Source organism: Panulirus ornatus, chromosome 44 (genome assembly GCF_036320965.1).
Source record: "Panulirus ornatus isolate Po-2019 chromosome 44, ASM3632096v1, whole genome shotgun sequence".
NCBI classification, from domain to species: domain Eukaryota; kingdom Metazoa; phylum Arthropoda; class Malacostraca; order Decapoda; family Palinuridae; genus Panulirus; species Panulirus ornatus.
This window is the reverse complement of record NC_092267.1, coordinates 13,401,070-13,416,706: the sequence shown is the minus strand read 5'-3', so window position 1 is coordinate 13,416,706 and position 15,637 is coordinate 13,401,070. Positions and strand designations below refer to the sequence as shown.

Genomic DNA, 15,637 nt, shown 5'->3' with positions numbered 1-15,637 from the left:
TGCAAATTCTATATGAAAGGAAGAATTGCATGGGATTATCAGTCTTCTTAAGGAGGGGTGAACTTCTGCAAGGTTTCCTGACATGCACTACATCTGGAGGGATGAACTATTACAGGTTTATCAGGCACAGCTCCTTGATGAAAGGATTAAATATCAATGAGTTTTCAGGCAACCTTTGTACAGAGGGATAAATTGTCATAAAGTTATATAATACATAGGCTCGTTATAGGGACTGAAATGTTACAGGACTTTTTCATGGGATGAACTATTAGAAAATGTCAACCATAAGGTCCATCAAGATAGATAACTTATCAAATAGATCCATCTATTTATGCATATACATGTGTATGTGGGTGGGTTGGGCCATTCTTTCATCTGTTTCCTTGTGCTACTTTGCAAATGTGGGAGACAGCGACAAAGTATAATAGATCTATCTATCAAATTTTACCCAGCTCATGTCCAGCATGCTAGTGAGCAAGGGCTTCCACAATGTACCACATAGGAGGTTGATTATGAGCTAAATCACCAAACAGAAATGAAGAGGAAGCTCCTCCAATGGATAAAAGGTTTTCAAAGAGGGAGGGAACAAAGGACATGTGTCAGAGGAGCCTTTTTCAAATGGGTTGAGGTGCCACAGGTGTGTAGTGCCACAAAGTTTGGTCCTGTGAACACTACTCTCCTTGATCTACATTAGTAAATTGCCAAAACGCATGGAATCTTACCTGAATATGTTTTCAAATGATGCAAAAGTCATGAGGGAAATGAAAAGAGAAAAGGATTGCGTCAGCTTACAAAGTGATCTATACAGACCCCAAAGTTGGTGTGATACATAACTGATGAAATTCAAATCTAGCAAATGCACAGCAAGGAGGATAGGAAAAAGTGAAAGACAGGCTCAAAATGATTATTACCTAGCAGGAAGTAAGCTTCAAGATTCTGTGTATGATGGCCTTGGAGAGCAGACATCATCCCTAAACTATTGCCAGACTTCTAAATTAGCAGAACAGCTAAGGAGACAAAGTGTATACTAGCAAATATCAGATTAAGAAATATCTAGCAAGCTATTCAAATCCTACATAGGGTCAAAAGTAGTGTATGCTTCTCAGTTTTTGTCATCACACCTAAAAAGAACAAAGAACTCATACATACAGAATGTCAAGAAGAGGGCAACAAAGATGTTATCAGAATTAAGAGAGCTTATCTACATGGAAAGGCTGGAAGATTTAAATCTACCCGAGACGAGACACAAGAGTGACCTGATCACACCCTTTAAGTTTTTAAAAAAGACAGATGAAGTGGATTGTGGACAATATTTTGGGAGATGCAGGGATACAGGACCCAGGGAACATAACATGAAATTACACCCCAATCCTGACCAGTCATATCTGAAAAAGGACATAAGTCAGACACATGTCAGTATGGCATGTAGAATTTCTATACCTGTACAGCATTTTTTTCATCCTACTCAATTTCTATCATGATTATCTTTACACCTTTTATTCAAGATTCTTTAATTCATATTTCATCATTTTCATTTTCCAATTTATATTTTTCAAGTCATATGTACGAATGGTTGTAAGTTGCATAGGTCATAAGTAAGGGATCAGGTGTAGTAAGAAACTTGTGAATAAGTATGTAAAGAAATACTATCATAGTATAAGATTATCAGATTTATCTAGCCTTAAACAGCTGCTTTGATGAATAAAACCAAAGTTCAGCTAACTATGAATGCCTGCATGAAATCACTTTTCAACTTTACTATGCTTTTTGTGTTTAAGTCTTCCAGATGGCTCTTATAAGTTTTGCTTCTCTGTCTAGGAATTGTCTTGGCATTGCAGTCCCTTCATTCTACCTATATAATGCCTTTTCTCAAGTGGTGACCAAAAATCAGTACAGGATTCAAGGTGAATATATACCGGTGAATTGCAGAGTAGAACCAAGAGTTTTATTCGCAGTTTTTACTGTTTTTCCACATTCTTCCTTGGCTTTAAGTCATCTGAGATTATGAATATGTTTTCCCATATACGTCGTGTTGGTCAGTTGAACTCTCAATGTAATATTTCTTTTCAGTTTTAAGAGCAAATGTGTTACTCTTTGCACTTAATAATGTCACCATTAATTTGCCACCTATATGCTCTGCTAGACATTTTGTTCATATCTGCTTGTTATTGTCATGGTTTATTTCTGCTGTAGCTTTGGTTCTCACCTTAGTATCAAAATTTTTGGTATTTCACAATCCAGCCCAATGTAAATGCCACAACTAAATGTCTGAAACAGAATTGGTCGTAGCTGATTCCTGAAGCACACAACTTGCTACATCCACCCATTAAGAAGCCTGATTAATCACTATATTTTATATTAGCCAATCAACCAATTTTTCAACCACCAAGGTATGACTTAACTTCTGCTAGTACTCTTTCATGAGAGACTTTATGGAAGGAAATTCTTCCTTCATATGTTGTGATTTTATCATGAAATAGATTTAGCTGCAAATTATTGTGTAAATGATCAACTCAGTGGATTATATATATATATATATATATATATATATATATATATATATATATATATATATATATATATATATCTTGTCATAAACTACGATATTCATTAAACAGCTATCCACCGACATCTGGCTAGCTAAGATACAATTTCTGGATGGATGATCACCATAATTTTTTCCCCATACCAGTGTTATATTGGCCAACTGAAAAGTACAATTAACAGTTTAACACTCTCTTTTAGGCTTCTCTCCACATTATGAAATGAAAACTGTCAGTCGGATGATTGAATGCAGTAGCAATGAGGTAGGATCATTTTTCAAAGCAGAAAGCAGAAGAGACTGCATGAATCAGAAGAAAAAAAAAAATCTTTTTAGGACCTGAGGAGAAACGTTTGACACATGAAAATAAAGAGTAAAGAGTGGTGACCCAAACTGACGGTAGCAATGATGTGCAGTGAAGATCTGGCTTATATTTACACACATTAAACTAACAATTTATATTCTATATCATATTCCTATACACCATAGTATCACAAACATACAACTACTAAGTGCCACAAGGTTTGCATTACCTGCTTGCGAACAATGGTGTAGGAGAGAGCATACACGAATAGGCTTTCATTCACCAGATCCTTAACTCGAGCTGCATATTCCATCAGGTCATCTGGCCCTTGGGTTCCTGTCAATCAATATACAATTCATCTGTAAATGATGTTATGCAAGATCATATTATCATCATTCTGTGTTTAGTCTTAGAAATGGTCTAAAGCTTTTGTAAAGAATGGAGTGATGAGAGTAGTGTGGTGAGAATATATTATCAGTGTTACGTGGTGCACGTGTTGAGCACTTGTGGTTGCAACTTGCAAGGCAACCAGCAATCATTATTAACTTCTATCTATTTTGTACGTTTGCAGCTTCGTTATATTTGCTCTTTACATGGTGGATGATTGGGTGGGTGAGTCTTAATTCAAGAAAAATCAGATGAAATGTTTGTAAAGGATATAATACTAAAGATTTTTTTCCTTTGTCAAACGCGGGTATCAATATGAGGCACAAAACTCAATGCGTAAACCATGGCGAGGTCGTCCAGCTCACACAAACATCAATATGGAGGAATCAAGAATTCAAAAGGGTTACTAAGGTCTTCAGTGGTGTTTCAAATATTTTGTTTTCAGTAGGCCTGTTATGAAGTGTACTTCCCATGTTTGCTACTTCTTGGTTAGTGTCAGGGTCCTGCAAGGGTTCCTGAGGTTCCATTAATAATACATAGGTAAATATATTATAATATATATATATATATATATATATATATATATATATATATATATATATATATATATAGGCCTTTACACTTGGGTCTACGAGCATGACCTTTGGCTATGATGGCCTGTCTATCATACCCAAACATCATATCCTCATGGTCAACGGGTGAGATGGTCTTCTCAACATTGCAGAGGTCAAACCAACCTTACTCCCTTTTAACCTATCTATACCTTAATTGACACATCACCAACAGTACCCAATACAAGTAGACAAACCCAAATCCATGAAAAATTAAAATAAAGTGCTCCAGAATCTGCCTTACGTATTCTGATGAGCTCTTCATTAGCTTCAAGAAATACCTTATATTGTATCCGGACATTTTCTTGTACCTGATACCCATTACTGCCTTCAAATCACTGATAGCTAAACAGATATAATTACTGTGTAAATAGGTCATCAAATGTAATTACTGTACATAAAATTCCCTTTTAATATAATTACTTTATATATAGGTTATCATGTAATTACATAAAATTCCATTTTACCCTGATTAACCACCAGCTGAAGCAGCAATTCAATGCGGTATTTGAGATCTCAATTCAAGCCGCCCTTCAGTTAAACTCTATTGAGTTTCTTCATATGGTAGTTTGGTAATTAGATAACCTTTCTGTTTGTATTTCAACTCTTTTATATTATATTCATAGACCATGCCAGATGAATGAAAAGCTGGGAAAGTTCCGAAATCTGGCTATATAGTTCAAGTCCTATGAATTCGTAATAGCCGGGCAAACTGCTTCCCTATTGTCATAGTCATTAAAGACTGTTTAACTGATACTCATTTAGGAAGGCTACTTGCACTTTTCTTTTTCCTTAAAGACGTAATCGTTTAATCCTCATGCTTGCTCTTCAGAGGAAAAGTAAGCAGGTGTGAGTGAAAAAAAAATGATCGATCTATCTAGTCAATTATCTAAGAGCAATGGTTTTACTGGGAAAAAAAATGATAAACAGTAAGTATCAAACGTGAGTGTGTCTCAGTATACTAACTCATGAAGGCATCACACAGGTCCTTGGCAGCATCACGGTGCTTCTTGACGAAGATGGAGAAGGCGACCCCACGCGGGATGGAGGTGGCTGACCCAAGGTTCCTGATGTTGGCATCAGGTCTTGCCCTCACTGGCACCACTGTGGTAGGAGGAGCCTCGCCAACCCGGGTCTCCACTACAGGCTGTGTGATGGAGCATAGACGTGGTCTGACTTCCCAAAGGCAGGTGGAATAGTTGAAGTTTATTTCGAGAAGCTATTTACACTTCCACTCTATTGTCCTCATGAAAATGTACACCCTTGACAATGGCAGAGTGATCTTCGAGCACTTGCTGTAGTATGACGGAACGAGCCTTGTTCATGAGGGTACGACCCTTGAGCACGATGGCCTTTTGACTTGACCCACAGGGTTCAAGTTTGAGGGTGACACTTATCATACCCAAAGCTCGCACCATCATGCATCAGGATCACGTCACTGTCATAATCAAGGCAGAATTATGTAGCAAAGGAGAAAGAACAGATCCTTTTAATAAGGTTAATTTCTTGGAAATCCTGAGCACCAACATGTCTGCAGCAAAATCACGAGTGAGTGGAGAAGGCTATCGTAAACTTATCAAATACTAACAACCGTCAAACTATTAAGTGATCACTCACTTCATCATCGAGTTTGTAGACGAAAGTTCCTCCACTCCTGGGTTGAGTAATGCTCTCATAAGGTTTTTCAAAAAGGTGCAGAAGCTTACGCTGAGCTGTAGTCATCTTCTCACGTTTTGGACGACCTGAAAAGACTTGGTCAGAACAGCAGCCATTCTAGTAATGATTATCACATCTAAATGAATATGACCTTAAATCCCAAGCATTTATGTAAAATATAACCCTCAAAAATCATATCTTTGGTCTACATAGAAAATGCAATGTGTCTTGTGTTCGCACATGCAGCAGTCCTTGGGAAATTTTATCATGATATTTGATGCAAAACGGCAGCTAAAATATATATATATATATATATATATATATATATATATATATATATATATATATATATATATATATATATATATATATATATATATATATATATAAACAAATACGTGGAGAAAAAAAAAATGGGGGACGCAGCAAGAGGTAACGTATGTAATGTGCAAGAAAACAATAAATTGTTACCGTAAAACTACATATAAGACGCACAAAGAAAATAAAAGTACTGTAAATTAATCTATGGATCATCAACAAATTGTTTCACTAAGATATGAGGTGTGTAGAAACAATAAACTAAGAAATCCGGATGTCATGACACTAGGAAATGCACCCAAGGTCACAGACATACACTAAATGTAACAAGAATCAAACATAAAAGTGTCTTTACAGTAAAGGAAAGATGCACACTACCAATGCTTTCGTACTGGGTTGGTTGAGGCAGACAATAAAGTGAATCTGTTGAAAAACCCAAGACAGTAGAAAGCCAGTATGGTGGTACCTTCAGACCTCAAGCCCAGGGACCATATAGTACGGACTGGTAGTACCTTCAGTTATCAAGAAGTAATAATTGTGTGAGGAAAGATACATGAAAAAGGAAGTATGGAACCTATCTCTAGGAAAGACGGTGGAGAAAAATCATTCTAAGCTATAACCTCACAACACAAGCTTGAGGGGGGGAAGAAGGTCTGTAAATTAACGAAAGAATTGGGAGACAAACTGTATCAACATAGGAAGCTTGGACTCAGATAACTCCCAACTTCCTAACTTTCTACATCGCGTCACCGATGGCTCACCTTGAAGGTTTTCGATAACTCGAAATTCACAACATTCATGAATATCATCTCAAATTCAGGACGCCTTTGACGTTGACTGCTACTACAGTCAGTAGGTGAATGCATGAAACATTTAAGACAGTACGATCCTTGAGCACTACAGAACGACCCTCTTCAGAAAGACGGTACGACTTTGAGGCATGATGGCGCGTCTTTGTCGGAACTTTTTAGAGTCACAAAATATAATATTCAAGGGGACGCAATGTCGTGCACCAGGGATGAATCTTCCATTAAAACGACCAGAACCTCTACTACTCTCTAAATCCTTCTCACATTCACTTAACAATTGAGAAAATTACCCATGAAATCTATGAGAAATGGGTAACCGGCTCCACAATGTAGCCATAACAATGTAACTACGTGGAGAAAATTTCTAGTCATAGCATAATACAAACATCCTGCAGTACTGTAATGCCAAGCTATGATGTACTTGGTCCCCGACGTTGGCTGAGACAGGAACAGCCTAATATTCTTTGCCTTGTCACAGACAAACATAATTTTCATGATATTAACGATGGTATACGTTAGATCAAATCTTTTAAAGCAACATATGAATTTACGGGTGAATTCTTTTGACATTCACGTATTAATATACGTAATTGACTCTCACTTCAAAGTTGCACCTCATGAAATAATGCAGTGAGTGGAATGGATGTGATGTGAGGCTATTGCAGGTATAATCTACTTCACTAAACGACCTTTAGCTGTTGATCACCAATCATCCAACAGCATACATACATACACACGCCCAAGACACATTAACCATCACCAATGAACATTACTGAACAGTAGTAAATGGTTCAAGACACAATAACCATCACTAATGAACGTTAGTGAACAGTAGTAAATGAGTCTAGACACAATAACCATCACCAATGAACGTTAGTGAACAGCAGTAAATGACTCAAGACACAATAACCATCACCAATGAACGTTAGTGAACAGTAGTAAATGGGTCAAGACAAAAACCATCACCAATGAACGTTAGTGAACAGCAGTAAATGGGTCAAGACACAATTACCATCACCAATGAACGTTAGTGAACAGTACTAAGTAAATGGGTCAAGACAAAATAACTATCACCAATGAACGTTACTGAACAGTAATAAATGGGTCAAGACAATAAGTATCACCAATGAAGGTACTGAACAGTAATAAGTGGGTCAAAACAATAACTATCACTAATGAACGGTTCTGAACAGTAACAAATGGGTCAAGACAAAATAACTATCACCAATGAACGGTTCTGAACAGTAATAAATGGGTCAAGACAAAATAACTATCACCAATGAACGGTTCTGAACAGTAATAAATGGGTCAAGACAAAATAACTATCACCAATGAACGGTTCTGAACAGTAATAAATGGGTCAAGACAAAATAACTATCACCAATGAACGGTTCTGAACAGTAATAAATGGGTCAAGACAAAATAACTATCACCAATGAACGGTTCTGAACAGTAATAAATGGGTCTCACGTTTGTTGAGGATCAGCAGCACCAGATGTGTGATGAAGTTGTTCACACTGTGAAGTCCACGACGACACTGCTCTTCTCTGGTCCCTCCACTGTATTTTATAGCTTCCCTCACGATGCCACACCCTACCTAGTTATGAAACTTTTCCAGACTTAAGAATGAAGATTTGGCCCTTTTGAAATATATTTGGAAACGCGTATCTCCAATATCTATGTGATCTAATTCCTTATGATGCGAACTCAATTGTTATCGATATCAACTACACTTGTTAAAGGTATGAAGTAGGCCTTCAATTACTTGCATTTTAGGATGGGAAGTCCCCAACGGCAGCAAGCAAAAGTGTATTTTCCAAGCAGGATGAAAGATCGGAAGTGTCAGTGTGTTTGCTGACAGTGCCATATATGGCCAGAGTTTTTCCAAGGAAACTAAAGCATAACCAGCAGACTGAAGCATTATAAAACAAGGCTAGGGAAATATTTCATAATATCTTTTCGTTAACTGGATCCACTCTAGAGTAGAGCACGAAAAACAAAATCATCTAAAACACTTATAAGCATAACTGGGCCATTGGCTCAAACGAGATAAACATGAGTCGAACTCATATCTCAGTAATTTTCCGAAATTTTAGGCAACTGTAAGTAGGGATACTCCTGTTATACTGGCCACGTATTGTACCAATGTAATATAGAGCAGATGGTGAGGGTGATAAGCCATGAGCACTTTATGGAGAACCACAAGGTGACAAATGTTGTGACCACTGCTACTGCAGGTCTACGTGAATGACTAGATAGGTGACCATACCAGAATGATAACGATTAACGGCCATTTGGCCAAAGATCGATCAGCCAGGAGTACTTGGCCTCCTAGTGGGTCGTAACTTCTACAGGTCGTGTAGGACTGGGTCGTTCGTCGACCAAATTGATGGAAGCCGCAACCCTCAGGTCCCACAGCCTTGCTGGACCAGCGGACTCCAAAACTTTTTCTTCATCCAATATTGTTTGTGATGGTGATAGGCAAGGAGCTCTAGCGTTACCAGCCCTGTATGTGAAATGGGGTTCTCTCTTGTAGGACACTTCAATTCTGCAAATTCTTCCGTGCCCGTCAGCCCAGTTGAACGTTATATATAGATGATGAAATACCTCCTCAGTGTGCCCTTCTTGGAGTAATAGTATCAGAAATTTCAGTTATCTGTTTCCTTCGCCACGTCGATATGGGCTTTCTGATAACATAATTTGTCTTGTAGGGCGATGTTAGAACACAACAATATTCAATTCGTGAGAAAAGTAGCGTCTAGAATAACATCATGAATCTGTTTCTTTTCCCATGAGCGATGCCTGATTGGATAATGAGACACTAGTCATAGGTCCTTGGGCAACAGGGCATCAACCGTAGGTGCTTGGTTAATGGGCAACAGACATGGGGTGTTCAGCCACATAGGCAACAAACATGGGTGACCACATGGACAGCAGACACTGATGTGTGACCACATTTGCAGCAGACAATGACCTTTCGACTACATGGGCAGCAGACACTGTTGTACGACCAGATGGGTAGCAGACATGGGTGTTTGGCCAGGGGACCACTAACTGAACAATCTTGGCAGTGGGACACCAACCACTGGGTGCATCATACACTACAATGATTCATTTGAGATATCATGCACCATAATGATGCACACGAGCTAACATGCACCATAATGAATACACATGAACCATTATGTACTATGCTGAACATAACAGAGCCATTATACATCACACTGAACACACGTGAATCATTTTGAAAACACAAAGTATGTACACCACAACGAACTCACATTTGCGATCATACACCAAACTGAACGTACACACGAGCCATCATCCATCATACTGAACACACGAGCCATCATCCATCATACTGAACACACGAGCCATCATCCATCATACTGAATACACGAGCCATCATCCATCACACTAAACACACGAGCCATCATCCGTCATACTGAACACACGAGCCATCATCCATCATACTGAGCATACACGAGCCATCATCCATCATACTGAACACACGAGCCATCATCCATCATATTGAGCATACACGAGCCATCATCCATCATACTGAACACACACATGAGCCATCATCCATCATACTGAAAACACGAGCCATCATCCATCATACTGAAAACACGAGCCATCATCCATCATACTGAATACACACGAGCCATCATTCGTCATATTGAACAGAAACACGAGCCGTCATCCATCATACTGAACATACACGAGCCATCATCCATCATACTGAACACACGAGCCGTCATCTATCATACTGAACAAACACACGAGCCATCATCCATCATACTGAACACACACGAGCCATCATCTAACATACTGAACATACACGCGAGTCATCATCCATCATACTGAACACACACACGGGCCATCATACTGAACACATGTAAGACATTATGCACCACGTTGAACTCACACGAGCCACCATCGTTCACCACCCAATACCCAATAACATGAATAACTTGCATCAGAACAAAGACTTTGAGCCACTGAAGTTGGTTGAAGAATAAAGGCACTTTCCTGTCGGCTGAGGATTGCATGCCAAGGATAAGGGAAGGGCATCCAGCCACATGGAAATCCCTTCACCCTTGGTCCAACACAAGGGCCCTGCATCAGGAAGCAGTGTGTCCGCTGCCAATGTCACAGTAAACAAGCGTGACCACGTTCGAGCTTGAGCTCGTGGAGGAGAAAGAAAAGGTCGTGAAGATCATGCAGGCCACAACCAAGTTAGGTGTGTGGGAACGATGCGAGGGTCATTTGCATGGGATACGACCACCTCACCATTATCAGTCGCTTGAACACGACGGGGCGATCCTTGAGCACGACGGTGCGATCCTTGAACACGACAGTACGATTCTTGAACACGACGGTACGATCCTTGAGCACGACGGTACGATCCTTGACAACGACGGTGCGATCCTTGAACACGACGGTACGATCCTTGAACACGACGGTGCGATTCTTGAGCACGACGGTGCGATCCTTGAGCACGACGGTACGATCCTTGAGCACGACGGTGCGATCCTTGAACACGACAGTACGATTCTTGAACACGACGGTACGATCCTTGAGCACGACGGTACGATCCTTGACAACGACGGTGCGATCCTTGAACACGACGGTACGATCCTTGAACACGACGGTGCGATTCTTGAGCACGACGGTGCGATCCTTGAGCACGACGGTACGATCCTTGAGCACGACGGTACGATCCTTGACAACGACGGTGCGATCCTTGAACACGACGGTACGATCCTTGAGCACGACGGTGCGATTCTTGAGCACGACGGTGCGATCCTTGAGCACGACGGTACGATCCTTGAGCACGACAGTACGATTCTTGAGCACGACGGTACGATCCTTGAGCACGACAGTACGATTCTTGAGCACGACGGTACGATCCTTGAGCACGACAGTACGATTCTTGAGCACGACGGTGCGACTCTTGAGCACGACGGTACGACCCTTGAGCACGGTGGTACTATCCTTGAGCCACGACAGTACAACCCTGTGTACGATGATGCGACTCTGAAGCATACCTGTATAATCCTAAGGTAAGGTGACTTCGGCTTTGACCTGACCCATAAGTATCAGGTAAAGGGCCAACAAGTCTAACCTTACCACCTAATGAATTATAGACAAGTGAATCTGACTATACCACTTGAGTTATAGACACCAGTGAATCTAACCTTACCACTAGATGAATTATAGACACCACTGAATCAAACTCTGCAATCTGAGGAATGATGGACATTAAGTGATGTAACTACACCACCTGTTTAATTACAAACACCAGTGAGTCTAACTATACCACCTGATGAATTATAGACACCAATGAATCTAACTATACCACCAGATGAATTATAGACACCAGTGAATCTATACCACCAGATCAATTATAGACACCAATGAATCTAACTACCACCAGATCAATTATAGACACCAGTGAATCTATACCACCAGATCAATTATGGACACCAGTGAATCTATACCACCATATCAATTATGGACATCAGTGAATCTAATTATACCATATGATGAATTATAGACACCATTGAATCAAACTATACCACCTGATGAATTATAGATACCAGTAACTCTATATGAGTAACTATACCACCTGATATATTATAGACACCAGTAACTACAAATTGATGAATGATAGACACCAGTGAATCTAACTATACCACCAGATGAATGATAGACACCAGTGAATCTAATTATACCATATGATGAATTATAGACACCAGTGAATCTAACTATACCACCAGATGAATGATAGACACCAGTAAATCTAATTATACCCTATGATGAATTATAGACACCAGTGAATCTAATTATACTGTATGATGAATCATAGACAGTGAATTAAACTATACCACCTGATGAATTATAGATACTAGTAACTCTATAAGACTAACTATACCAACTGATGAATCCTATTATACCAGTAACTCTATGAGTCTAAATATACCACCTGATGAATTATAGACACCAGCAAATCTATCTTTATAACCTGATGAATTATAGACAACAGTGAATCTAACCATACCACCTGATGAGTTTTAAGACACAAGTGCAACTGTATACACCTACTGATGAATTACAGACAAGCGAGTCTGTCTCTACCACTTAATGAATTATAAACACCAGTGAATCTTACTATATCACCTGATGAGTTATAGACACCAGTGAATCTAACCATACCACCTGATGATTATAGACAACGGTGATCTAAATGTACCACCCGAATTATAGGCACCGGTGAATCAAACTATACCACCCAATCAATTATAGACACCAGTGAATCTATGCCACCTGATGAATTATAGACACCCTAACAGGTTCCTTTGGCAGGACTCTTGTGGGACGTCAAATTTTGTCCTCAATCCTTGGTTACCAATTTAGCAGGTTCTTATTAAGTTTTTGGAGTGGTGGTGTAACTGAGATCGGGGCACCAAAACACATTTAGCAACAACACTGCTTTATTGGTTATGGTACATAAGGCAAAATAGCCCAGGGGCATTGAGGTGCAGGATTATAGTGGGAAAGGAGATGTCAGTTGCAGCAGGTTGAGAAATAAGAGATGAGGCACCACAGGGAAACCTGCCAGGCAGATGAAATCTCAGGAATCATGTAGGGGACCCCTACTGATGGAGGAGGCACCCTCAGGATGGCTCAAGTCTGGAGTCACATGGCCAAAATTTCAGGTACTAGAGTGGTATGCTTTCTGTCCAGAGCAGGTCAAGTGTCTGACTGGCCTCCTGTGGTGATGCCCCAGTATATGAGACAGGAAGGTCAGGTCATGAAGGTGGTCTGGGAGAAGCTATTCCTAAAGGAAGCTTGAGACAGCATAGTCGAATGTCACAAGCTTTGGCATCTCTCTCCATGCTGCTGGACTGAGGTCAGTTCCATAAGAGCAGCTCTTATGGAAAGGGTTAGATCATCTATCTAATGGAATACAGTTGCAGCAGCAGCTTTTGACCTGCTACCACTGAACATCAAGTAGATCAGGTAGAGTCACATGCTGTGACCTGCCACCAAGGCACCATCAGTAAGGTGACACTGAGGAGGGATACTGTGAAACCCAGTGTCGCTACACGTATGGTGATGGGAGAAGTCGATAGGCAGGAGGCTGTTTTGGAAGGTGAATAACGTGGGTAAGACAAGAGAACAAATGGGAACATCAGTGAAGGGGGCAAATGGGGAGGTAATAACAAGTAGTAATGAAATGAGAAGGAGATAGAGTGAGTATTTTGAAGGTATGTTGAATATGTTTGATGATAGAGTGGCAGATAAAGATTGTTTTGGTCAGGGTGGTATGTGAAGTGAGAGGGTCAGGGAGAATGGTTTGGTAAACAGAGAGAAGTAGTGAAGGCTTTGCAGAAGATGGAGGCCAGTAAGGCAGCAGGTTTGGATGGTATTGCAGTGGAATTTATTAAAATAGGGGGTGACAGTGTTGTTGATTGGTTGGTAAGGATATTCAATGTATGTATAGATCATGGTGAAGTGCCTGAGGATTGGTGGAATACATGCATAGTGCAATTGTACAAAGGCAAAGGGGATAAAGGTGAGTGTTTTAATTACAGAGGCATAAGTTTAATGAGTGTTCCTGGGAAATCATATGGGAGGGTATTGACTAAGAGGGTAAAGGCATGTAAAGAGCATCAGAATGGGGAAGAGCAGTGCGATTTCAGAAGTGGTAGAGGATGTGTATATCAGGTGTTTGCCTTGAAGAGTGTCTGTGAGAAATACTTCGAAAAACAGATGGAAGTGTATGTAGCATTTATGGATCTGGAGAAGGTATATGATGGGTGAATAGAGAGCTTTGTGAAAGGTTTTATGAGTATATGGTGTGGGAGGTAAGCTGCTAGAAACAGGCATGTGTACGAGTAGGAAGAGAGGAAAATGATTGGTTCCCAGTCGATGTCGGTTTGCGGCAGGGGTGCGTGATGTCTCCACAGTTGTTTAATTTGTTTATGGACGGAGTGGTTAGGGAGGTGAATGCAAGAGTTTTGGAGATAGGGGTAAGTATGCAGTCTGTTATGGATGAGAGGGCTTGGGAAGCGGGTCAATTGTTGTTCACTGATGATACAGCATTGGTGGCTGATTCGGGTGAGAAACTGCAAAAGTTGGTGACTGAGTTTGGTAAAGTGTGTGAAAGGAGAAAGTTGAGAGTAAATGTGAATAAGAGCAATGTTATTAGGTTCAGTAGGGTGGAGGGACAAGTTAATCAGGAGGTAAGTTTGAGTGGAGAAAAACTGGAGGAAGTGAAGCGTTTTAGATATCTGGGAGTGGACTTAGCAGCGATGGAACCATGGAGGCGGAAGCAAGTGACAGGGTGGGGAAGGGGGCAAAGGTTCTGGGAGCGTTGAAGAATGTGTGAAAGGCAAGAATGTTATCTTGGAGAGCAAAAATAGGTACAGTTGAAGGAATGGTAGTTCCAAAAATATTGTATGGTTGCGAGGCATGGGCTATAGATAGGGTTGTGCAGAGGAGGATGGATGTGTTCGAAATGAAAGGTTTGAGGATAATATGTGGTGTGAGGTGGTTTGATTAAGTAAAGAAGGGTAAGAGAGATGTGTGGTAATAAAAAGTGTGGTTGAGAGAGCAGAAGAGGGTATGTTGAAATGGTTTGGACATATGGAGAGAATGAGTGAGGAAAGAATGACAAAGAAGATATATGTGTCAAAGGTGGAGGGAAGGAGGAGAAGCGGGAGATGAAATTGGAGGTGGGAGGATGAAATGAAAAAGATTTTGAGTGATCAGGGCCTGAACATAGAGGAGGGTGAAAGGCGTGCAAGGAACAGAGTGAAGTGGAACAATGTGGTATACTGGGGTGGACGTGCTGTCAATGGATTGAAGCAGGGCATGTGAAGCATATGGGGTAAATCATGGAAAGGTCTTTGGGGCCTGGATGTGGAAAGGGAGCTGTGGTTTCAGTGCATTACACGTGAGATTTAGAGACCGAGTGTGAACGAATGTGGCCTTTTTTGTC

General features: G+C 40.3%; 1 protein-coding gene across 1 annotated transcript in view; it reads right to left on the bottom strand.

Moving 5' to 3' along the window:
• LOC139762756 (phenoloxidase 3-like) overlaps positions 1 to 8,174 on the bottom strand; it is a 43,406-nt gene extending 35,232 nt beyond the window's left edge. The window contains exons 1-4 of the mRNA XM_071687864.1: positions 8,098 to 8,174; positions 5,462 to 5,586; positions 4,811 to 4,991; positions 3,076 to 3,182 (exon numbers count right to left, since the gene is read on the bottom strand). Coding sequence (XP_071543965.1) covers positions 3,076 to 3,182; positions 4,811 to 4,991; positions 5,462 to 5,566 — 393 coding nt within the window. The 5' untranslated portion in view covers positions 5,567 to 5,586; positions 8,098 to 8,174. The remainder of the gene's footprint in view (positions 1 to 3,075; positions 3,183 to 4,810; positions 4,992 to 5,461; positions 5,587 to 8,097) is intronic.
• Between the last annotated feature and the right edge of the window lie 7,463 nt (positions 8,175 to 15,637).